General features: G+C 37.3%; 1 protein-coding gene across 2 annotated transcripts in view; it reads left to right on the plus strand.

Annotated features, from left to right (window-relative positions):
* The window catches only part of GLIS3 (GLIS family zinc finger 3), a 114,982-nt gene that overhangs the window by 62,228 nt on the left and 27,379 nt on the right, over nt 1-25,375 (plus strand). For both annotated transcript variants that reach the window (XM_030470358.1, XM_030470359.1), the window contains exons 3-5: nt 7,897-8,058; nt 9,513-9,623; nt 22,033-22,174. In XM_030470358.1, the coding sequence (XP_030326218.1) occupies nt 7,897-8,058; nt 9,513-9,623; nt 22,033-22,174 (415 nt within the window). The remainder of the gene's footprint in view (nt 1-7,896; nt 8,059-9,512; nt 9,624-22,032; nt 22,175-25,375) is intronic.

Raw genomic sequence — 25,375 nt, forward strand, 5'->3', positions numbered from 1 at the left:
ACAGATCAAAAGGCTGTAAAACAACAGAATCTTCTAGTGAGAATGTGGTTTACACTCCCTTATCCCCACCTTTGAAAGCTTATGGTCTCAATTTATAGCATATTTCTGGCATGAGATCCTATAGATATCTGATGAATACAGAAATGAGATGTAGCTACATGTTTGAATTTGTATTGGAGGGAAAGATAGTGTTCCCACATTGTTGTTTTTTTTTTTTTCTGAAGGAAGGAATCAACAGGACTTTTTACGTGATGAAAGTTTATTTAGTTCTTGCAAGTGTCCTAGAAGTATTCTGTTCTAGATGACTTCTCTGGAGTTTAGCAATAATAGTAGCTGCTTTAACCGTGAACAATTTTAGAACTATGTTGACTTCTAGTAGCAAAAGCTGCAAGAATACAGATGGTGACCTCACTTAAAGAGGATCAGAGACAACCTTTTAGAAAAGCCAATGAGGAAGAGAAAGAAAGGAGAAAAACCAGAAAAAAAAAATCAAGGGCACGGTCTTCCAGAAGGAAGCAGTGAAAGAATTCCCAAATTGTTCATTCTTCCTCTAATGGTTTCTGTACCATATGTTTTTTTAATCAGTAGCAGCTGATGTGTTCAGTAATAGTTTCTTTTGAAGGGACTTGTCATAATATTTACCTTCTCTACAGCAACAGAAATAACTTCCAAGGCTGAAATGGCCATGCTTACTAAAACTAATGAAAACAAGAGGCATTTCTGTGGTGAATGAATCTCTTGACACCATTATATCAGGGGATAAATAACATTCAGTATATTGTGCTTCATTTCAGCTGAGGTATTTGTGGTTTTAGCATGTTGTTACCTAGAAATTAAGAGTATACAGTGTGGTACAGATTTCAAGAATGTGAGAAGTATGATCTCCAGAGTATTGAAATGAAAAGAAGGATGAGCATGCTATATTTATCAAGAACACATAAATTAAAATAGCCATCTGTAAAGAGAGCTCCCACAATAAAAGAGTATTGTGGCTTGGAACAGTTCCTTACCTGTTTTCCATCTTTACTGCAATTTGGTAGCATCCTTAATCCACTGTTCCTGGTTGTCCTGTTAGAATCAACACCAGAGTGTTCACTATAAATACTGATCTCTTTGGAAAGGAGATTAAAATTAAATTTTATTGATAAGCTCAAGTAATCACTGTGTACAGTGTTACTGGTAAAGTGAGATTTTGCTCAAAGACAGTGCCAGAGGCTAGCCTCTCTTGTGTGTCTGCCTCTGAAGTAGCCCAATTCAATTTCTCATCTGTTAGCCAATGTGGCTTTTGCTCTACATTAGTTCATAATTTTTTTTCTGTTGATTTCATTGCATTTTTCAGTTACAGCAGCAGTATGTAGCTGTTCTTACTTGAAATATACCCAAGGAGATGTATGTGTTGGAAATCTGAAATCAGATAGGATATAGTTTATTAATCTTGTTCTATTGTTACACACACACAAAGCATTATGTGCTCCTTAGTCAAAAGCTTTATAGTCATAAGCACTGACTAGTTCTGTAAGTCTTACATCTGACTCATAATACAAACTCTCTTGTACATCTATTAAGAATAATAATCGTGTTAGCTTGATGTAGGAAGTACAAAGAAGATAAATTAACAATTTACTTTAGGCTTTGTCTGTAATTATCTTTTGTTTGCATTTATATTTATGCAATGCTGGATTGTAAAATCTTAATGGAATCTACCAGATAGACTGGAAGTGAGGATATTATAGTGGAGGGAACATGCTTTCTTAAGAGGAGAAAGAAAGAGTAATTACTTACTGACTTCAACAAGCTTTGGACCAAATTTTCATTGAATGGTTGGGCAAACAAGCATCTACCATAATCATATGCAAGACATAAGCATAGTCTGTCATTATTTACTGGAGCAAAGAATTCCAATATATTGTTTGATTTCATAAGCTTAACTATAAAATCAGAAAATAAATCACAGCCTTTGCATAGCTTTGAAGAAAATACAGCCTTATATAAGCACCACGAATCTACCAAAGTGTTCAGTCACAGTGTCTCAAAATGTATTCTGTTCAAATGGAAATTGTTGCTCTATAATGAAGTACTGCTCTGAAAGCTACATTTTTACCCATTTACACACTTTAAGGGTTAAAAGCAGAGCACTTATTTTACATGAAATGAACCTGGGCTTTTAAATCTCATCTGTAGCATGCAGCCTCCTTGTTGGTGAGCACCTGATGTCAGCAGTTTGAATGATGTCTGACACTAATTATGTGTTGTTCACAAGATTGCCAGGCAGGAGAGTCTGGGGGAATAAAAAGCTATTTGAAAGGTTTTCGTATGAGGTCTTACTCTCAATTTTTTGAAAGCCCTTACATCTCTTGCAGAGCAGCACCCTGCTAATGCTGTTGAGGAAGGGAAAAGCTTTTAAAAACACTATTAATTAATGTTTGAAATGCATTGTTCTTGTTTGAAAGCCATATAAAAAGAACAGCATTTACATCTGTTCATGTGATAAATACAAAGCTGGGGAAAGATATTTTGTCCTTGTCACACCACCTGCCTTGGTACTGACACAGAAGAACCTACCTGGTCAGCATACTAGACCATTCAAAATCAATTGACAGGTAGACATAAAACATTGTTAAATAATTAATTTACCCTTTATCTGCTAGTAAACCTTTTCAAAACGCTACATGACTACTGGACAATTCAAAGATTTTATTTTGAGGCCTTATGTATATGCTACTCTGATTTATTTTTTCCTTGGAATTTTATACGAATACCTTTTCCTCTATTTGCATATATACATTCCCTAAAATTCAGAGATTGCTTATATTTTCATCTAGATAACATTCTCCAACCTCTAAGATTTAAAACTTTTCTTTGTCATGCTCATGTTCAGCTTATGCTTAGTAAAGTAAGCAAGTCAAGCAGCTTGATGAAGCAATCTCAGGCAGCGACTGGCTGTTGTGAATGGGATCAGGTCAATGTCCAGGTAGTACATCTACATGAGACAGAGTCAACTTTTTATACTGTCTTCAAGCAGGCAGACTTACACCAGTTTGGATCTTTCAGCACATGCTATATCAAATTATTTCATTGTCTTTCTGAAGACTTACAAGGGTACGTGAAACATCTTGGAGTCCTTTGCCTTTGCAGAGTCCCACTTGTTTCATTTTCTTCTCACATAAATATCAGTTCTTTGAAGGAGCATGTATTATCAAGCCATTACTTCTACAGTCTGGCATGGAAGAAGGAAAAAGTAGAAAACTAGGACTATATTTCTGCATTTATATTTTACTGAAAAAAGTATTAAATTGTAAATGATAAACAGAATATTTTAAAATAGTCTAGTATTATTAATTTTTTTTTGAGGAATAGATCTTAAATGTAGTTCAAATGTGGAATCATTGGTAGATAATGCTGTTTACAAAAGTCTTGTGCTGGATTTTGTCCCAGTGCTGATGGGGATCAGTTTGGAATGGAATGTAAAATACCACTGGTGAAATGCCTGCTGTTCCGTGTTTAGGAGTATACGATATGATTAGGCTTCTCCAAGGCTTTTCATGTTTAAATTATATGATATATTTGAACCTTATGTGGAGGGATCTACAAGTACCTGACAGAAGGATGTAGCGAGGTGGGTGTTGGTCTCTTCTCCCAAGTAGCAAGTGATAGGACAAGAGGAAACAGCCTCAAGTTGAGGAGGGAAGGTTCTGTCACTAAAGTATCCAAGTCTGTTATTAAGACTTTGGATGGACACAGGCTACCTCTTGGTACACAGAAAGCTAGCTGTTGCGATTTAATGGTTATAGAAAGTTGATGTTTAGCGAAGTCAAATTTAAAAAGGAGAGACATCTCTGTCCCCATAACCTTAGAGAAAGACCAGACTGGGAACATGTAATGAAATGTATTCATTATAATATCCGTAAATATCTCTCCACAAATGGCAACAGACTAGAGAAATGCTTATCCTTCACTTAAAAAATAAAAGATTATCCTCCCCCAAATGCACTGATGGTGAAAAATATTTGAGAATCACTGTGTATAACTGATTAAGAAAAAAAAAGATATTAAAAGCATAAATGTGAGAGTATCAGAATAAGACAGTAACATAATGTTGGATTAAACATCACTTTAATATTAAATACTGCCAAGGTGTCAATATTTCTGTGAGTATTTTATTTTACTTGTTTCGGTGTTAGAAGAAATTTCAAAGTAGATCTGAGAAAGCAGTGTTTATAGTGAAAAAGTGAATAATTTTTATATGTATAAAGTATTTGGGACTTAGTTAAGTGACTTGATAACAGAAAATACCTAGAAATTATCTTTTAAGTTACTTATCACATTAATATAGAAGAAAAAGACAAAAGAAAATGCAAAATTTGGATGCTGAAGCAAAACAAATTCAGAGAGGAAAAAGTAAAGATTTTTAATACCAGATAATACTAGGGGATAGTTGGATTAAGAGGAAGCTGGGCTGTCTGTCATTGACTTTAAAAATAAAGACTAGATACTTTCCTGTGAATGGATCAAATCTCTGACAGATGTTTGCCAGAGCAAGGTCTTCAGTCTTTGTTACCCTGGTGATCAGCTGAGATATTCAGAGCAATTTCTTTTACAGTGAAAACTGACTAATTTCTTAAACTCTTGACCACTGAAGATCTATTAACATTAAAGTATAGACAGAGAACCATGCTGTTCTTACAGTGTAAAGGTCTAAATACATTTCATAATGAAGGTTGTCATCTAATTCCCAATAGGGCCCAGAAGTGCATGGTGCATCCAACAGGACTTTACATGCTGCACAGATTATTTTATATAAATTTGTGTAATTATATTGCAATTTTACAGGACCATTGCCTGGTACACTCAACACTGTCTCTGAGTACAGAAAGCTGAACAGCACACTCATGATAACATGAGTGTTTTAAAATACTACTTTTGCTTTTTATTGACATGCTTAACCTTTCGCTGTAAATACGTTGTTTCTTGCTTTTGACAATTATTCTTGTAAAAAGGAAAAGTAAATATGGATGTGGACGCTCTAATGAATATGTTTTGAAAAAAACTCCCAAGTTTAGGAAGTAGAGAGAGGAAATTTTCTTTATGACCTACTTTGCAGTTTCAGTTTTTATGCCACTGTAAAAATAAAAGCTCAGTAACTGTAATTTCTGTATCGCAGTTTAGGAAAACATTACATAATTAATTCTTTGTAATACTTCCAAAAAACCTGGTTTAATCGGGAGTACGTTTAGGAATGTTAAACTTCAGATTGCTAAATGCATGCCATGTACTTAAGTGACAACTTGTAATAAAGGTGTTGCATCCTCCTCTTTTACCACAGTTAATAACTTAGAAACTATGGAGAATTGCATTTCAACTACCATCTATCTGACTTTTTTCCCCCATATGTAATCATGTCTTGTCTGGAATATTTCATTGAGATCTGGTTATCAGGAAAGAATGTATGTTCTGCATTTTTGGAAATAATGGCTTTTCATTTATTTTGTCTTAAGCATCAGAGACTCCCAAGGCTTTAAAAAGTCTGGCTTTTAATGTAAACATTCATTAACTGTTGTGTTATGATGGTCTTTCTAATAATACAGGCTTGCGGTTTCTGTGTTTTGCTAGAATGACCTTTTCTGCAATACTCAACTACATACAGCCTTGTGAATATGACACAGTAATTTAGGGCTGTAGAGGGGAGAGAGAACTTCAGAATATCTTCTCTGCTTCCAAATTATGATCAGCAGTGCAGGAGTCTTCAGAAATCACAATTTTTAAATTTGTAAGATAACAGTTCCGTTTAGTTAAACATTTTTTACCAGTTAAATTCAACACTAATTTTACAATCAGAAAACAATTATTTATACATATTTAATTTTGTTTGCATGCTTGAAATTTCAACTTTTGGTAACTTGTGAAATAAACAAAATGGAGGGCCTTCTATACAAACTTTTTAGCTGGGCTGAGTTTTATCTTATAAAATTGAAGGTTGCTAGAGATGCTGCAATTTATTCCATGCTTACATACAGCCTAGTTACTGTCATTAGAATGGATGGTTGTTCTTTTATGAATTTCATAAGAAATAACAACTTGTCCACATAAGATGGGCTAATCAGTAGGTTTCTTTGTTATTTTAGCATAGCTGCTCTTGAATGGTTTTATTTTCCTAAGGCCATTTGTTACATCAGCTCTCATGTTTTTTATGCTTTCTCCACTCTTTACTTTTTCCTAATAAAATGTGGTATTTATATCCAGGCAATTTTAAGAGATATCTATCTAAATTTTTATTTGTGTATCCTGGAATATTTCCTAATAATAGTTTCCTAAAAGTAAAAAATGTTTACACTTGCAACAATGTTTTGCTTGTGCACTAAACCTTCATAAAGGCAACACTATATGTACAAGCATAAATTAATATTCAGTGATCAAAACTGGTTAATCTGAAAGGCACTGTAGGTTTGCTTTGGTTAAAGGGATGGGATATAAATAAAAATGCTTCGTGGGTTGAGAAATTTTCTGAACTTGATGTGTGTGAATGATAAAATTGCACTTATGATATAGTTGGGAGTGATTCATCTCCTTTCTCAATCTTAATTTCTTAAGCTGAATTTTAATATTGCTATTTTATATATTCATATAGGTATATGTGTATTACACTTTATTCTTCAAAATTGTAACTCTCTCTTGCATTAATTAAAAAACTGTGGTATTTAAGTGATGAAAGATTTGTATCCGTTTTTTTCTCTTTTTTGAGGGTGTTACAGTTTTGCATTAAAGTAAAATTTTAATCAGAATTCTATCAGTGCTTTCCTACCCATGCTTTTGTAGACATACACACACTGAATAATATATTAGAAAATTTATTTGTATTATTCAATCGTTAGTGAAAAATGGTCCGTTTCTTTTCCAGTGAGTAAAATGAATAGGTAGAGAAATGGTGGAGAAATTTTTATTAGCATTAGAAATATCTGACAACTTTGTTAATGCACTATTATTTTTGCAAATATACAACAACTGCAAACTAGCATGTTATACAGTGCATGCTTTGGATGCTGCACAGTGGAATATGCAGCAACTGAAACTAATGAGATTAACTGATCTTGACTGATTGAATTAAAAAAGCCTATACTTCTAACTAATGTTCATAAATATTGAAGTCTAATTGAAATGAAATATACATAAAAATGCTGGTCTTAAATAGAACTGGTGGGTTTTAGTTTCCCTTAGGATAAAGTACATTATGGGAACATGATAGATGAAGAACTGGTTTTCTGCTCATATAAACATTGGCAAAGATATGACAAATACAAAAGAATTCATATTCTTTCTTCCCTATTTCTATTTCCAAGATATATATTTTTTGAAATATTTCAGAAATCATTTTACTTCTTGAATCACCATCAGCAAGGTAGAGCAGACTGACATTTCTCTGCATGATTTTGTTGTTGCTCAGTAGGTTGAGTTGGTACTGACAGATGCAGCTCAGTTGCTAATATCCTACAAGCCCAGACCTGAGGCAAGCGTAGCTAGCACAGGACTTGGGAACCTCACAGTGACCATTTTGCTTTCTGTCTGCTATTGGGAAAATCAGCTAGGGCTGTGTTTCCTGGATAGACTGAGAAGCGCGTCTCTCTGAGCTGACCAGTCTCTTTGGGTCTCAATGTCCCATCTGTAAAGTAGGAGTGGGATATAGTTTCCTCGTTCAGTCATGTGCAGGGAGGATAAATACATTCTTATGATCTAAATGGTTCAAACCCTGCAACAACACCCACACTAAGAAGCCAAGCTTTCTCAGCTCTAGAGGGGCATCCAGCCATAGCAGGCTGGAGGTCTCTGCAAGCCCTTTCAGCCTGTTGCTCAGTGTTTGCTGTTGCAGTTTGCTGAGTGTGTTTTTTTCTTTCTCTTTTCTAGTTTGAGGGCTGTAAGAAAGCCTTTTCCAGACTAGAAAATCTCAAGATTCACTTAAGGAGCCATACGGGTGAAAAGCCGTACCTTTGTCAGCACCCTGGCTGCCAGAAAGCATTCAGCAACTCCAGCGACCGTGCCAAGCACCAGCGGACACACGTGGACACTGTAAGGAAGCAGAAGTCACATTGCAGTCTCCCGTACATTAGACAGTATGCTCCTTTCCTCCAGCTTGGTGTCAGTAGGTAGCCCATAACCTTAGAGATAGGAGGGAGAAGTGTCTGGTGAGGCTGGTTAAGGTGTTTCAGAAGTGACACAGTAATGTAAGCGTGGATGAAGATGGGCCAAACTAGTTGATAAAAAGGCCACAGCTCCATAGGCTTTGCCTCAGACAGAGGCAGTAAATTTCTCCCACTTAGATGGTCTTTAGGAAACCTAAAGTTACTATGAAAAGACACAGAAGCCATCTGTAATAATAACATCTATTCTCTGACAAAAACTCAGTTAAACTTGAAGCTAGGGCATGTACCAGAAAAGTCAAGAGAGGAAGAATAATTTTGTAAATCTAAAAATTTTCCTTCCAACAAATTGTTGCTTGTGAATTTGAGTCCCAGCTGAGATTTGTTTAAAACCTTTTGTTTCATAACAAAGATAATGTTTTGTCAGATACAAGCAGTTTCCAAAGGGCAGAAGTCCAGAAAAAAAATGAAAACAATGCCATTTGAATAAAATGGCATTCACAAAACTTAAATGATCCATTTCAAATAGTCGATAGTAGGGCTGGTAAGTTAATAATTTGTACAGGTGTTTACGGAAATGCTTTGTGAAACATAAATGTCTAAATTGCAAAATAGCTGATTTCAGCAAACCGTTGGACCTGAAGTTCATTTAATACTAAGTATTGTGAACCTACAAGTCTTCAGGAAAGATGGACTTGTTAGAACAGGCAGAAGGAGGTACTTATAGAGATTTATATTTATTTGGTGAGTTAGATGTGTTGGGCTTTAAGAAAAATATAAAGGTATTACAGAACTGGAATCTTTCTAAAATGACATGTTACTAGAAAATGTGAGCTAAAGGAGTTTGTCTTGTGCTTCACATTAAAATTTGTATTTTTGTATGTAATATTTTTGAAACTTCAGTCTTCAGTGCTTGCTTTGGTTTTTGCTTGCTCTCTTTGTAATGTAGTAAACTAACACTTTTTCTTGTTCTTCTTTTCTGAAGCAGATTCTTCTATAATCCTAAACAGTCTCTCTGGGCCTTTACTGCACTTTCTTTACCTGATTCTCTAAAGAGTGTAATTTCTGATTAAGTCAAAGATTGCTCTGAGGGTGGAAGAATTGTGAGTATAACTAGCAATATTTATTGTACTGATTACTGAAAAAAAGGTAACAATGACAGGTGCCATAATGCAAGCTTTCCTTTGGTTCGTCTTTCTTATAAGCCTTACTTTCCTCCTTTTCCTTTCTAATAAATTACTGAACATTCTGCTTATAGTAATGTACAACATTTGTGTTCTGTAGTAATGTGATTTACAGCATCCCAAGGTTCAAAAAGAATTATCTGGAGTTAAAATAATCTGTGATATAACAGCTGCTTTATCCTGTTTCTTTTTGACTTAGAAACCTTATGCATGTCAGATTCCAGGATGTACAAAACGATACACAGATCCAAGTTCCCTGAGAAAGCATGTGAAAGCTCATTCTTCCAAAGACCAACAAGTGAGGAAAAAGGTAAATTTTTTACTGTGTTGACTGGTGTAAAGCTTGTGTGGAGAAGTCAGTGTTCTAATATTAGCTGTTTCAATGCATCTTCAAGTGCTGATGTCAGGCTGTTGATTAGAAAAACTGTTAACGGGGAATAGTAGATATAGGTTTTATATAAATGATACTGACTTAATGAGGCTGCCTGCTTTAATGCTTTTTATTTTCTGATGTGACAATTAATCACTAAACATACATAATGAGGCAAATAAAAAATAATTTTTGAAAGCATACTTTTTTTTTAAAGTTTTTAAAGTTCTGCCACTCTGTAAGTACGTAGTCATACAAAATCCAGCTTACATAGCTGGTCTCAGAAGTAGGGTGGATTCTGAGGGCACATGGGCAGTATTTGAGATTAAGGTGTAAATTATATTTACATACGCCAGACACTTCCAAATACCAAGACATTTCACAACATTGGTTCCCTGTGGATGTCAAGTCCATGAGTCAGCAGTTGTTTATGTATAAGCACATCTTTTAAGAGCTGAGTTGTGACCTAACGGAATGATTTCTTTTCCTAGGCATTTTTCATTACATCTCCTATTAATCACTGGCAATCTTTCATTAGATTGTTTAGATCATTGAGGATAAAAATTGAACCTTTCATTTTAAAGGAAATTGGTCCTGATAAAAGGGAAAAATGCATGGACTGGTTTAGGGATAGACAAAACTTTGAGACACAGCCCTATGTAAAACAAGTTATAGTTCAGAAGTTTTAAAATTAAATGCACAACCATTCATAGAAAGTTGCAAAATGCCTGTACAGCATTGGAGGCACTAAGTGGCAGTTTTTAAGGCTGCATTTTACAAATTGAAAGAGTACATTTTGATTCAGTGGTTTGTTGAGGCAGGACATGGCAGCAGAGACCTCCATGTCAGTCTCTGAGAAACTGCACTGTAGTAATCTTGAGGAATTTCTTTTAAACTCATGCGTGCCCACTCCTGTATCAGAGACAAGGTAACTAAGCATTAATTTTCACCTTAGTAAGCAGTACTTTGGCTGCCTTGCTCCTGTGCATGCTTCCCTCAGGCAGGACTACCAAAGGAGGTCTGTGAGCCCTGTCGTGCATATCTGAGGAGGGCAACTCAGCTACCCAGGCACTTGTCTTTTATAGGCACGTAAAGTAAATGCCAATCAAGACTTTGCATTCTGAAAAATTTGTGTGTGATGCGTCAGCTAAAACTGACATAAATGGACCTGAATATAGCTATTAAACTGCACTGTAACATTACTGTCATTGAAAGTGAAATAATGTGTTATCGCCCTTCTCTCATTGTGCCAGATTGCAATACTCTGTGGGATTTCCTTGCTGCGTTTTATTCACTATTTCACTTTGCTTATTTTCCATTCCTTATGTGCCAGTCCTGGCACTTTTTACTCCTTGCTTGACTCTCTGTGGGCACATTCTAGACTTAAAATTGCTTATTTCTCATCCCTGTTTGATAAGGATTTATTTGTGCGCATTGGTCACCTGTGATATGTTGATATATGGAAGAGGAAATAAGCCAAACCACCACAAAAAGAAAAGAAAAATTGTGGCTTCTATCAAGCCAGACACTTAAAGCATGGATAAAGTTTGCAATGTACAATGTTTACAAGGTACAACATAGTTACTGAACCTTTATGAACTTATAATTGCTAACTAACATCATACTTTGGTATTTGAAATATTTCCTGGCAGTAATAATAAGTAAGAAACAATAAACCTTTTAATGCAGAATTAAGGTTATTTATGGTTTTAATTAAAAGTGAAAATTGGCATAATGTCAAAAGAGTCTTTACAAAAATGTGAATTCATCAAAAATAACCATAAAAATTCCAAGGTGATAAAGGCACAGTGGAGTAATACTTCCAGCCCTAGGGATCTATTCCGTTGAAAAGAATAAAACCCTTTGCTGTCACACCCCATTAGTCATGGATTCATTTAATGTATCATGCCTGACTGCTTTTAATCCTCCTTTTAACCTCCCCCAACACAACAAGTGACATTATTGTGGTGTTTTAAGTTGCTGGCTCTCCAAGACTGTACCTGCAAATGGGTCTTTTATGTTGCAGAGACTTAAAATAGCAGGATGAAGTATATTCAGAACTGTGGAATTAACTACTTGCTGTGCTAAACTTTACATTGAATCTTCAGCCCAGATTTTCTAGATCTGTCTTCAAAGTTTTCCTTGGCCCTCTAAAATAGGGCCAGATTATGCAATGTGATACAGATAAATTTCCCTATCTGAATTATTTTAAACAACTTTTGTTTATGGCTTACTATGTGAGGCAAAAATACCTTTTCTCTAAATCTTCTAAGGCAGCCACTCTTCCCCTTCTCCTCCCAAACCCCAGCCTCTGGCTATTCACTAAACAACTTAACTGGGAATTGCTCCAGGTAATGGGATGAAATCCTATAGACCAAGAAGATGATGGCACAAATGTATTTAATGCAAGCAATTTAGTGGATAGTACAATAAACTTTCATTTATATTTCAGAGGAAGGGAGGAGAGTAAGGAGAGCCATGCCTGCATCAATTGTAAAATTCTTCATAAACATGAAGGACAATATGTACACAAATACCACACAAACACCTGGGAACAGATGCTGAAAATGTCTAGCAAAACGTTTTAGGTATAATCTCTATGCATCACAATGTGCAGGATGTATTTTAAGATAGTTTAGTGTGATAAAAAACAGTGCTTCCTAATTTATTTTAAGAAGTAAAAAATGCTGACTGTGCCTGGATTTCAACATCTCTTGGGGAATATGGGTGGATCTCCTTCTAAGCAGGGAAGTCAGTGATAGAAAACTAAACCTCACCCAAAATGGGAGCATAAAGTGATGCTAAGAGGAATGCTAGTGCACAACATGCCCCTGGACTACAATAACTTTTAAAACCTGTCATCTTCTTAGTCATCTCCTCCTTTCAATTTTGAAAGGACAACAAACTTACTTGGAAGATTTCTTCTAAGTAAGTTGAACAGTTACCATGTGGTATTAAATACCACAACATATAATGGAAGGTAAGAGCCACGCAGGATTCAGAGGGAACCGGGTATTTCTGTGGGTAATGAGACAGAGTTAAAAAGTAAAGGTGAGTTTTGCAAGGGATATTGGTGCTTGAAGGTCATGCTTCAGAACAGAAGTCAGCATCAAGCTAAATAGATCAGGGAAAAGCGTGGTTATTTTGTACTGCTTATTGGCAGTTTCTCACTCTTTCTCCTGAAATGCCAGCCGCTAATGGACACAGTGTACATAACTCTAAGCACTGTGGATGAGTCTTGGGCCTCGTCTAGAATAAGCATCTGCTTCTAAATTGATACTTTAAAATAACCTTCATGCTGCCTACCCTTAATTTATGCGTTCACCTGCTTTTTTCCTTCTCTTGTTCAACTTTTATAATCCTTTTCTCTTTCAGTTTTCTTCCTTCTTCTATCCTTTGCAGCTATATCCTATACCTAAAGGTATATCCTATACCTTTGCAGCTTTGGGTCTTCAGGATATGCAACCTGAACTGAACATATGTAGGTGGTTGAGGTGCATATGCCATGATAAAACCAATCCCAGGACTTTCTTCCACTCCAGATGCTCCTGTATTCTCTCATCTTTCACCCTATTTCTTTCCTTCATTTTTTCCCTATGAAGAGTTCCATTAAATTGTCCATTAGAAATTCTATTGGAACATATAGGCAGCTTTAATAAGGAAGGCTACAGTTGAGAGCTTTGTTCTGGTATCTTCAACAGGGCTCAGTAATTTTGTTCCTTGAATCATCCTGTAGGGTCTCTGACTAGTCAAAAAATGCACTACTTGACACAAATAAGCTTATTTTCAGTTTGTTACACTTTGTGTTTTCAGTAAACAGCAAATTTCTTTCATCTGTGAATTGATGATACCGGTTTTGAAAATATTAATCCATAATTCTAGTTTGTAAGTCTTTTTATTAAAGTTAGTGAAAACAAAATTATATAATACATCTTTAACAAAATCCAGAGTCTGCACTATTGCATACTCAGTGATTCGAAGCCAATATACAAGACAAATACTGGCATTATGCTCTTCATAAAGATTGATTTGTTGCACAAGCTAGCACACAGCCTTGTACAAGTATAAAACATTATCTTTTTCATGTAAGTATACCATGAAAACCATTTGCTATTTCTGCAGGAGTCTGCATGAAGAAATCTGTATTTGTAAATCTAAAGAAAATATTTATGTATTATAGCACAAGTCCCACTGTGAATGGAATGGAGCCTCCACTGGCTTTGTGTAGATCTTGTCATGAACATCTGCAATGTCTAATGCCTTTTTTAAAGTGCATTTTCAAACAGATAGGAGATAAGAAAGAAAAAGGACAAAAGAGTACTTTGATTTTGTACAGCTGTTTGGCAAGGACAAGATCAGTTTAGTAATATCTACCTTGTCATCTGAACAATGCATTGGCTGTGCTTTTAGGTAAGGTTTTAATTTTGTCCATGATTATACTAGCAAACAACTGTTGTAATGTATAATAGTTATTTAAGACAGAGTATCTTGAAAAAAACCAAACCAAAAACCCAAAAGCCAAAAAATAAAACAACGAAATGAGTGTTTCCATTTAATTAAAGGAAAGTGCAATGGATTAGGGCACAACTGCTTAGCTCCATCCTTGTGGAAAAAAGGAAAAGATAATTCCTTTTCAGGAATTCAGATAAACAAGACTAGCTGAAGGGAATGTAAAAGTCTTGGTCTGGGCCTTGAACTGGCAGACAGTTTATACCAACTAGTATCATCTGTCAGCTGACCTATCTTTGATTCTTTGGTGGTTTTAACAGCGCCCAGACTATGTCTTTGATCTTGTTGAGTAAATTAGTTATGGATCAGATGCATTATACAGACGAGCTTTTATACATTGAATGCTTACTTGACAATTGCCTCTGAAAGCTGTCTATCTTCTGGAAACTTCCATCATCTTAGCTGAATCAAATGGGTCTGGAGGAAACCATGCATGGATTCAGATGACAAGATAGCTTAACACCTCCTAGGTCTCTACTGGATTTTTCAACACCCTACAGAGAGGCATAGATCAGCTAAAGCATGCAGTGTTTAGTCTTAATTATATTTTGCTCCTTATTTATTTGTTTGATTTTTACTTAGTCTTGATCTAACACAATTGTGCTTGTGTCTTTTAACCTGTCTTTTTCTAGGACAGAATTTTTGTACTGTCTCTGCCAGAAAGCAAGTAGCATGGAGCCATAGCTTTGGGAGGGGCAGTGCAAAGGACATTTCTGAAAGCTATCTACAGCTGGTAGAGGTTTTTGAACTGTAGTGTATATGGCACATCTACGAAATCACTAAGAAATGAAGGGCATGGTGAGACCTCAGGAGATAAGGGATATGTGCGCAGACTTCCAGCTTGGTTCATTTCTGCCTAATAATTTTGCTTTTGACACAGACTGATCAATTGTAAAATGATGGCTGAACAGTGGCTTTTGTGGAATTGTCAAAACATTCTCCCAGTGAAGATGGACTCTTCCAGGATTTGTTCCTATGATATCTGAAGGAATCTTTTCAGGTGTGCTGAGTAGGAATAAAAGACAGGCAGTCCTACTTTGGATTGTAGTAGAGCCTAGTAGAGCACAGCAGTCCACACTAGGTTTGGAGCATGTTAGAAATAATGAAATAAGGATATAGATCATCTGGCCAAAGCAATTCCTGGAATTGCATTGCAGAGTGGCCTCTGCTGACCTTCATCATGGTTCCCATCTGAACTGAGGGGGCTTTACAGAAGCCACCTTGCACAGCTAGTAATGATCCTGAAGGTACTGCTCTTCTGTCAGTGTGCAATCCCTGTGTTGGCAAAAAGGGGATCTAAAATCTTTACATTCAGAGGCAGATCTCAGTAACTGAATTCTTCTGAATCCTAGTCATTTTATATCCCTTTTGTGACAGTTCACCACTGTCTAAGAGCCCTGTTATGTATAATGTATATAAAACTGTCCATCTTACAATGAAAACATTAAGAGAAATGGGAAAAAAAACCCCGCAAGTACTTAAAGACATGATATCCCCTATTGAACAGTATTTCTCTGAAAATAAGGCATACAAGTGTTTTCATTACAGTTTAACGTGGAGTTTTCTGTAAAGCTTTGAGAGATTGTCTACCTTTGTATGTGAGTCATGTCAGCAAATGTATTATTCCCTCAGCAAAATAATACAGAGCTCTTGCTTCTTATATGGCTGCTCATTTCTTGATTGTTCATTATTTACGTTGTTTTACAGTAGAAGCAGGCTTTTTTATTGTGACCACATGTTGATTTTACTGCACAATTGATGAAGCTACCAGTTTCTGTATAGATTTTGAAATAAACAAGATTTTACACCACCATTTAGATTTAGTGGAGAACATGAATAGAAAACAATGTCTGGTGATTTTCTTTAGCTAGTATCGTTGGTTTATTTAATTTCACAACACTTATTTCCATTTTATCCTTTCATTTCTCAGTATTTGAGAATCCAGAAACACAATGATTGATGTGTTTCTCACAGGAAATAAATTAACTTATTTTTATTTTTTTTAACTCAGAATGTATAATTGCTAGGGAAAGAGGAATCTGAGGAGGGTTACAGCATTACACCATTGGTATTTCAGCAGGTTATTCGGGCACTAATCCAGTTACTAGTGACGTTGTCCATTATGTGACTATATTAATCTGGAGAAATTGCTCTGTTTATGAACACCTGCCTCATGGGGAGTAAACTGCCAGATCCTGCATTATGTGCCGTTTGCTTCTGCGTCTTTCAGGTTTCACTTGCCCTTATTAAAACTCTTCGTTAAGATTTCACTGTTAAAATAGCAAAAGAGAGAATGGATTGAAAGGGAAGCAAACCTATTTTCTTGCTTTGAGAGCAGTTGAACATAAGGATATTTTCCCTCATTTGTTCTCTATGGAGTCCATTTAAGAGATGTCACTAATGCAAAAAGAAGTGCATTCAGGGGCTAAGGGTCAGTGAGCAGTGCCCATGGCAACTAAGAAACTATTCTGCAGAAAAAATGCAGTAAAGAGCAAGTGTTTTAATCCTCAACTTTAATCCCTTTACTTCCTGTTTTCAAAATGAAATATAAATCAGGCACCATGGTGTGCAGCAATTTTTCCTGAAAGGGATGTTGGCAAAAAGGGATTAGGAATGGCTGCAGTGTTTAAGGAATTTAATCATACAATTTGTTGGAAAACTTTTGAGACTACGAATGACCAGTTCTTTTGAGTGTGGTCAGTGAGAAACAGGAAAACAGACCCTGAAAGCGATGGAGGACTGACTGTTGCTGAATCCCACCGCCCATCCAGCTGCTGCATCAGGCGTTTCTTAAAAGGAAGCTTCATCATCAGGGATATGCTTTGCCAGGGTGAATGTAGAGCAGGAAACAACAAAACCCTCTCTAGGTTTTTTAGGATGCTATGCGGTTGTTATAATCAGGAGATTGTTGGTACAGTCTGATATCAGCATCTGCTATTTCACACCATGACTCCTCCCTGCGCTTGGTTTCTGCCCTGAGTTTGTACTCCTGTGAGCTTTGGCAGTGTGATGTGTTGAAAAGTGTGCCAGAAGGAATAAGTCACCCACGTTACATTTATATGTTAAAAAAAAAAAAAAAAAATTAAAAAAATCCATATTGTCTCAAAACTCTGTAAACAGCTGTCAGTGTGTGCCCAAAGTGTTTTACATTCTTCAGGCTCATTTTTGATACCAAACACTATTATTTTCTCCATTTGCGTGTCTTCACTTCCCTGCCACAGCATATGCATGAAAGTGGGCTTGAGCAAGCAGGAACCCTTTGTTCTTTAGGGGCCTGATTGACAGAGTCCATTGGGAGGCAGCCCTGAAGGGCAAAGGAGTCCAGGAAGGCTGGGCATTCTTCAAGCAGGAAACCTTAAAGGTTCAGGAGCAGGCCATCCCCATGTGCCAAAAGATGAGCTGGCAGCTAAGAAGACTGGCCTGGCTGAACAGAGAGCTTTGGCTGGAACTTAGGGGAAAAAAAAGAGTTTATTACTCTTTTATTACTTTGGAAGAAGGGGGCAGCCGACTCAAGACGCCTACAAGAATATTGTAAGATTAGGCAGGGAGAAAATGAGAAGGGCCAAAGTCCAGTTAAATTTAATTTGGCTACTGCAGTAAAAGACCATAAAAATGTTTCTATAAATACATTAGCAACAAAAGGAGGGCTAGTGAGAATCTCCATCCTTTATTGGATGTGGGTGAAGCATAGTGACAAAGGATGAGGAAAAGGCTGAGCTACTTAATGCCTTTGCCTCAGTCTTTAAAAGTAAGACCAATCGTTCTCCAGGTACCCAGCCACCTGAGCTGGAAGACAGGGGGCAAAACGAAGACCCCATAATCCAAGGGGAAATGGACAGCTACCTGTGACACCACTTACACACATACAAGTCTATGGGGCCGGATGGAATCCACCAAAGGGTACTGAGGGATGTGGCAGAAGTGCTCACCAAGCCACTTTCCATCATTTATCAGCAGTCCTTGAAAGTCCCAGTTGAGTGGAGGTTAGCAGATATCATGCCCATTTGTAAGAAGGGCTGGAAGGAGGATCTGGGCAACTATAGGCCTGTCAGTCTGACCTTGGCACTGGGGAAGATAATAGAGCAGATCATCCTGAGTGCCATCATGTGGCACACACAGGACAACCAGATGATCAGGCTCAGCCAGCATGGGTTTATGAAAGGCAGGTCCTGCTTGACTAACCTGATCTCCTTCTATGACAAGGTGACATGCTAAGTGCATGAGGGGAAGGCTGTGTCTGTCTAGACTTTAAAAAAGCCTTTGATATTTCCCACAGCATTCTCCTGGAGAAACTGGCTGCTCATGGCTTGGATGTGTGTACTCTTCATTGGGTATAAAACTGGCTGGATGGCAAGGCCCAAAGAGTGGTGCTGAATGGAGTAAATCCAGTTGGCAGCTGGCCACTAGTGGTGTGCCCCAGGGCTCAGTATTGCAGAGACTTCTGTTTAATATCTTTATCAGTGATAGGGACAAGGGGATTGAGTGCACCCTCTGTAAATTTGCAGATGACATCAAGTTGGGCATGAGTGTTTATCTGCTGAAGGATAGGAAGTCTCTGCAGAGGGATCTGGACAGGCTGGATCAATGGGCTGTGGCCGGGTCCTGCGCTTGGACCACAACAACCCCATGCAATGCTACAGGCTTGGGGAAGAGCGGCTGGAAAGCTGCTCGGTGGAAAAGGAGCTGGGAGTGCTGATTGACGGAGCTGAACATGAGCCAGCTTGTGCCCAGGCAGCCAAGAAGCCAACAGCATCCTGGCCTTTACCAGCAATAGTGTGGCCAGCAGGGCCAGGGCAGTGATCATCCCCCTGTACTTGCACCGATGAGGCAGCACCTTGAATCCTGGATTCAGTTCTGGGCCGCTTACTACAAAAGAGATACTGAGTTGTTGGAGAAGGTCCAGAGAAGGGCAACAAAGCTGGTGAAGGGTCTAGAATGCATAGCACTCATTATTCGGCTAATTACCTCCCACAACTTTATCTATTATATAGAACAAATATTTCATACAGGGAAGTTATAAGTGAGCTGAGCAATTGATTTTTCACACTCACCTTGATCAGCCATAAATATAAGCTACATTACAGCACAGAGAAAATGTCTGTGATCAGCATGGCAAAACTGTGATTTCATCATTCAGCAGGATACCTTTCCAACCTTACAGTTCTCAAAAATAGACTGCCACGTTTTCAGTCTTAGCGTGATGGTACTGGTGCTTAGCTGAGTGATCATGAAGGAAGCAAGGTGATCATGGGGGAATCAAGATATTGTAGCAAGGATGCTGGGAGGTTTGTGCTGGGCTATGATTTATACAAAAGTCAGAGTGTGTTGCATGTCTTTTACAGCTGGTGGATAAGTCTACTGTCTAGACTGGAAAAGAAATGCATTGCCTTTAGAGCAAAGCAAGAAACAGACTGCAGCCGTTAAATCCGTTCAATTGTTATTTCTCCCATATAGCATTTTTAACTGAAGATAAAATTTTACAGATGCAGTGAATGGTTGGCTTGCATCTGTCTTTTCATTGTCTGTTTTGTGTTTCTTCACATACTAAAGAAAAATAATAACTCAGATTTCTCTGCTCTTGACAAAATGCAAAGCATTGGTTTCAATTAAAACTTTCCATTCAGAGTTTTCTATAAAATATGAAAAAATACTTTGTTGGGTAGAGCAGGTATTTTACCCCGAATGTCTTTACAGGAAGAAAACAATGCCTTGATTATCCATATTTGAACTAGAGTCTGCTTTTTTGCATTCTCTTTGTTCCAAAAAAGCCACAGCTTATGCCAGCCCTGTTAATGGTACAGAGGAAAGATCTGGAAAAACATTGCACAGATAATGAACTTTAGATGGTAGGGAAGTAAGGACCCAGCAACCCAAGCATGGCTACTGTCTCTCTCAAGAGAAAATGGTAATGGTAGGGAACAGAGTTTTCCAGAAGTCATGTCTAGTTTGGGAAGCAGCTGTGATTTAACAGCTGGTTGTACTAAAAGAAGCTTACCCATTTCTGGTTGTGCTCTGCTAAGCAGTAGAGTTCCTTTACCCCTTGCTCCTTACCTTTTCCAATGGTGCAGCAGTAATTACTTTTAAAGAGCCACAAGCATACATTCCCTGCAGTAAAGGAAAGTAAAGTTATTCACAGTACCTATTATCTGGTGGCGGTTTATAAAAGGCCTGTGGTACTATTTTTAGTAGCAATTTGAATTAGCAGTGTGTGTCTGCTGTTGCACAAATGAGTGCAATACCGTTGCACAAATCAGTGCTGTATCTTGCTCAGGACATTTCATTGTATGTATGTTAAATACATATACTGTAATTCTAAAATTACATAATACACAATACATGTGTGTGTATATAAATTTATAAAATCTATATTTCTAGCTCTTGTGGTGGTAAATATGAATCAATAATAACCAATGCATGGAGTAAGAACTATCTTCACTTGTGAGGCTGCATCTAGAATACTGCGTTCAGTTCTGGGCCCCTCACTACAAAAATGACATTGAAGTGCTGGAGCAGGTGCAGAAAATGGCAGCAAAGCTGATGAAGGGACTGGAGAATAAGTCTTACAGGAAACAATTGAGGGAGCTGGGGCTGTTTAGTCTGGAGAAGAGAAGGCTCAGGAGGGATGTTATCACTCTCTACAACTACCTGAAAGAAGGTTGTAGTGAGGTGGGGTTGGTCTCTTCTCCCAAGTAACAAGCGATACGACAAAAGGAAACAGCCTCAAGCTGTGCCGGGGAAAGTTTAGATTGGATATTAGGAAAAATTTCTTCACCAAGAGGGTGATGAGGCATTGGAACAGGCATTCTACCAGGGAAGTGGTAGAATCACCGTCCCTGGAAGTGTTCAGAAAATTTGTAGATGAGTCCCTCAGTGATACAGTTTAGTGATGGTCTTGGCAGTACGGGGGTACTGGTTGGACTTGGTGATCTTAAAGGTCTTTTTCAACCTAGTTCATTCTATGATTCTGTGATTCAAAAATGAGATCACAGCTGTCTCCCAGTATTTGTTTCACTGGTTTTGGTTTTCTGTTGTTGATCCTGGGTTTTGTTTGTTTTTATAAGCCTTAACTATTGGACAAGCCAGAAAATTTATGTCAGCACAGGTTGTCATGATAGATCTGTTTTCAGTACCAAAGGATTTGCAAATGCAAAACAAACCTGAACAGTGCAAAATAGAAAAATGTGTAAAATAGATGGTTGCTGTTATTTAATACTTGTAACTAATACTTAGCTCTCATCTTCTTGTTCTGCTCACTGTTCATCCATATTAGTGCTACCTGATCATAGAAAATTTATCAGTTTCTTACTCTCAAAAGAAAAAAAAAGAGCGCAAACAATGTCACACAGGCAACCTCTGTAGATTTGTATTCTGTGTGATAGAATTCTGATTTTTTTATAGGTCAGAATTTTTTTCATATTAGATTCCATAGAAATTTAAAGTCACATAATGCTCATTAATAATGTAACTGATAAGATTTGAACCTGGATATATCTGGCATTTAATTTCACATGCACTTAATGTCATGAAAAAGCCATGTTACTAGTGATAACAGTAAAACCAGAATAAGATCTTATCAGTACAAGTAGCCATTGTTCTGAGTACAGTATTGTTAAGTATCTGTAAGTTTCCTTCTTCAGATTCAAAAAATGCCTGCTGTAATGGAAGGATCTTAACCAGGATTTAAAAGAGAAGAATTTTGCTTGTGCTCCGTTTCTTTCTTCAACCCCTCACCATTTCTTCATTCTAATTTTTCAGTGTCTTAAGGATCTGTGTGATTTATTTTCCTTTTTTTTTTTTTTTTTTTTTTTTTTTGTCTCCTGTTTTATCTCCTGTGTTTCAGTTGCGACCAAGCTCAGAGGTTGGCCTGGACATCCTGAATGACTGTCTTGCAGTCCAACCCCTCCAGCCAGCCCCATCGCCACATGATGCTGCAGATAATACTATGGGACACTCCCCAGGGCATGCTCACAATATTTACCCAGGTATAGAAAAAGACAAATAAACAGCCTACTGTATTATTGCTCACTGAAGATTAGGGATGGCTTTGCAGAGTAGGATGTACTCTAAAATCCCTATCTATCTCATTAGAAGGATAGAATCTGCAATATAACATGAAAAGATAGATTTTGAACAGATTCTTAACTGGGTTTTTTTTCAAGGAAGGCAGGACAAATCATATTTTATCCATTAAAAGACCTACTGGAATGAAAAACAGTATTTTTGGTCTGTAGGCATTTGACTTGTGCTAGCAGTTCACTTCTACAATTCCTTGTAGACATCTTGAATTCATTAAGCTTAATTGAAAAATCAAACGAGTATTTTTTCTTTTCCTTATTCATGTATCGCATACCAGTTTTCCAATAGATCTGCATTAATGAACTTCAATGTTGCATTATGAGCTCTCATATTATAGCTATAAATATGCCAATAAACACTTTTGTACTATAAAGATGATAACCCATTTTTTTTGTTTCAATTAAGTATCTGAGATTTTCGTGTTAAAATACTTAACACTGTAATACCTGGCAAAATGTACAATTGTTTACTTTTCAGCTAAATTTGAAACATTTAATAAGTTATGAGTGATAATATCTCAAAGCTGAAGACAGTGATGGGAAGGATGTTGCCATTTTTAATGCAATATTTTAGTAGTTGTAAAAACATCTGTTTTTAATTTTCAGGCAGAATGCATCTTCTAGTAGTTCAAGTTTCAATTGAGAAACAGATGTAGGAAGAGAAAGAATTATCTGAATGTTATGTGCAGTGCTGAAAATGACATTATGTGAAGTGGCCGCATCAATAAGTGGCTTTATTTTACTGGGAGGTTTTTAAAACTATCAATTCTGTGATACGTTTTCACAAGACTGTTGAGAGCTACACATTAGTTGGTGATGATCATAGAATCATAGAATAGTTAGCGCTGGAAAGGACCTTAAGATCATCCAGTTCCAACCCCCCTGCCATGGTCAGGGACACCTCGCACTAAACCATGTCACCCAAGACTCCGTCCAACCTGGCCTTGAACACTGCCAGGGATGGAGCATTCACAACTCTCTTGGGCAACCTATTCCGGTGCCTCATGACCCTCACAGTAAAGAACTTCTTCCTTACATCCAACCTGAACTTCACCTGTGTAAGTTTAAACCCGTTACCCCTTGTCCTATCGCTACAGCCCGTAATAAAGAGTCCCTCTCCAGCACCCTTGTGGGCCCCCTTCAGATACTGGAAGGCTGCTGTGAGGTCTCCACGCAGCCTTCTCTTGTCCAGGCTGAACAGCCCCAAGCTTCTCAGCCTGTCTTCATATGGGAGGTGCTCCAGCTCCCTTTTCATCTTTGTGGCCTCCTCTGGACTTGCTCCAACAGCTCCATGTCCTTCTTATGTCGAGGACACCAGAACTGCACACAATACTCCAAGTGAGGTCTCACGAGAGCAGAGTAGAGGGGCAAGATCACCTCCTTCGACCTGCTGGTCACGCTTCTTTTGATGCAGCTCAGTATACGGTTGGCTTTCTGGGCTGCGAGTGCACATTGCTTGGCCATGTTCAGTTTCTCGTCAACCAACACTCCCAAATCCTTCTTCACTGGGCTGCTCTAAATCACTTCTCTGCCCAACAGGATTGAAGCTACGTGGGGACAGTGTGTCCGATGAGCTAAGACCAGGTTTTCAGAAGTTGAGGACATTCTCAGAGATTTCCACTAGAATCTGTTGAGCACTCAGCTCTTTCACCAGTGTAGTTTTCAGACTACGATTAAGTGTCAAACTGCAGATGCTTAGTCAGTCCAAACCAGTCCAGACAGCTCAAACAAACTGCTGCCCTATGAATTGTCAGGATCCTAGGCCGAGTAAAACTATTGCCTCCAGCCAGCCCTTAGCTGGCAAGTGTCTGCAGTCATTATGTCCCATAGACAGCTTCTGAGACTGTGGCATTATTTTTTGTCTTTCATCAAAGCATCATGCTTCGTCTTTCAATTACAGCACTACTAACTATGGACATTCTTTGATATTTATATTGGCTTATTTTTTTTTCTTACTTGGCACTGCTTCCTATAGTTCAGCAATTTTTATAGTATTGATCAACATACTTGTATCAGCATTAATTTCTTGGTAATTAATAAACTGCTTTTCCTTATGTGTGTTCACAGTTATCTGTAATCTGGCAAATTTCTTGTAGTTTTATTCACTTGTGTGGGTTCACTTCAGTTACTGTGGGTATTATGTCAGGTATAGATGAATTCATGTCACTTCATTTTGACAACCACCCAACACAGTTGAAATGATTTGTTTCATTAACTACTCATCAAGGCTGCTACATAATAATATATTATGTGAATAAGTGAGATAACTCCAACAGGGAGGGAATTATTTTATTGAAATGGCAACATGAAAATTATTCATGCCCCAAAAGAAGACAAAAGCAAAATATATGAAAGCTTATGTGTCCTGCCTTAGAGAAGCTACTCTTCCAACTTCTCTGAAAACAGCATTTTTCCTAAATATGAACTTTGAGACTTTTCTGAAAAATAAAATATGTAACTTTTGCTGGAGACTGTTAAAACCAACATATTAGCTGAAATGTGCCTGTGGTACTTTTTAAGTAGAAACAGGAACAGATTTCCATTCTTCCAATGCCACTAATCAAACTTTTCTCACTTGAAGGTTACTTTTCTTATCATTTGCACACATTTAAAGCAAAGGTATGTGTTCTGATTTCCTAAGAGATCTACAGAATAAATGTTTGAAAGCAAACTATTAGAAAAATGTATGACAAAAGCAGACATTTAGATGCTAGTTAATTTCCACTTAACGAAGTACGATGGCTGCAATGATCAGCATTTCTCTGTACTGTAGAAGTACAGAATTTGCAAACCCAGATATATTTAAATTGAATACAACAATGATTTTTGATTACATATCTATTACTTAAAGTTAAGACTGCATAGGGGTTTTTTGTACCTTTTAGCCTTTGTGACGGTATAAAAGAAATCTGAACTGAGTATAATCTTACTAATACAGTGAGATAACATGACAGATTCTTTATTTAAAACCAACACAAAACTACATTTACATTTTAGGTCTAAAATTTAGCAAGCATGCATACCCTTCTAGGGCTGTGCATAATGATATTTTGTAAAATAGAAATTCAAAATCTGTTTCTACTGAAGTGTAAAACTTCTGGTAGCATT

The sequence above is a fragment of the Strigops habroptila genome, chromosome Z (genome assembly GCF_004027225.2).
Source record: "Strigops habroptila isolate Jane chromosome Z, bStrHab1.2.pri, whole genome shotgun sequence".
Lineage (NCBI taxonomy): Eukaryota > Metazoa > Chordata > Aves > Psittaciformes > Psittacidae > Strigops > Strigops habroptila.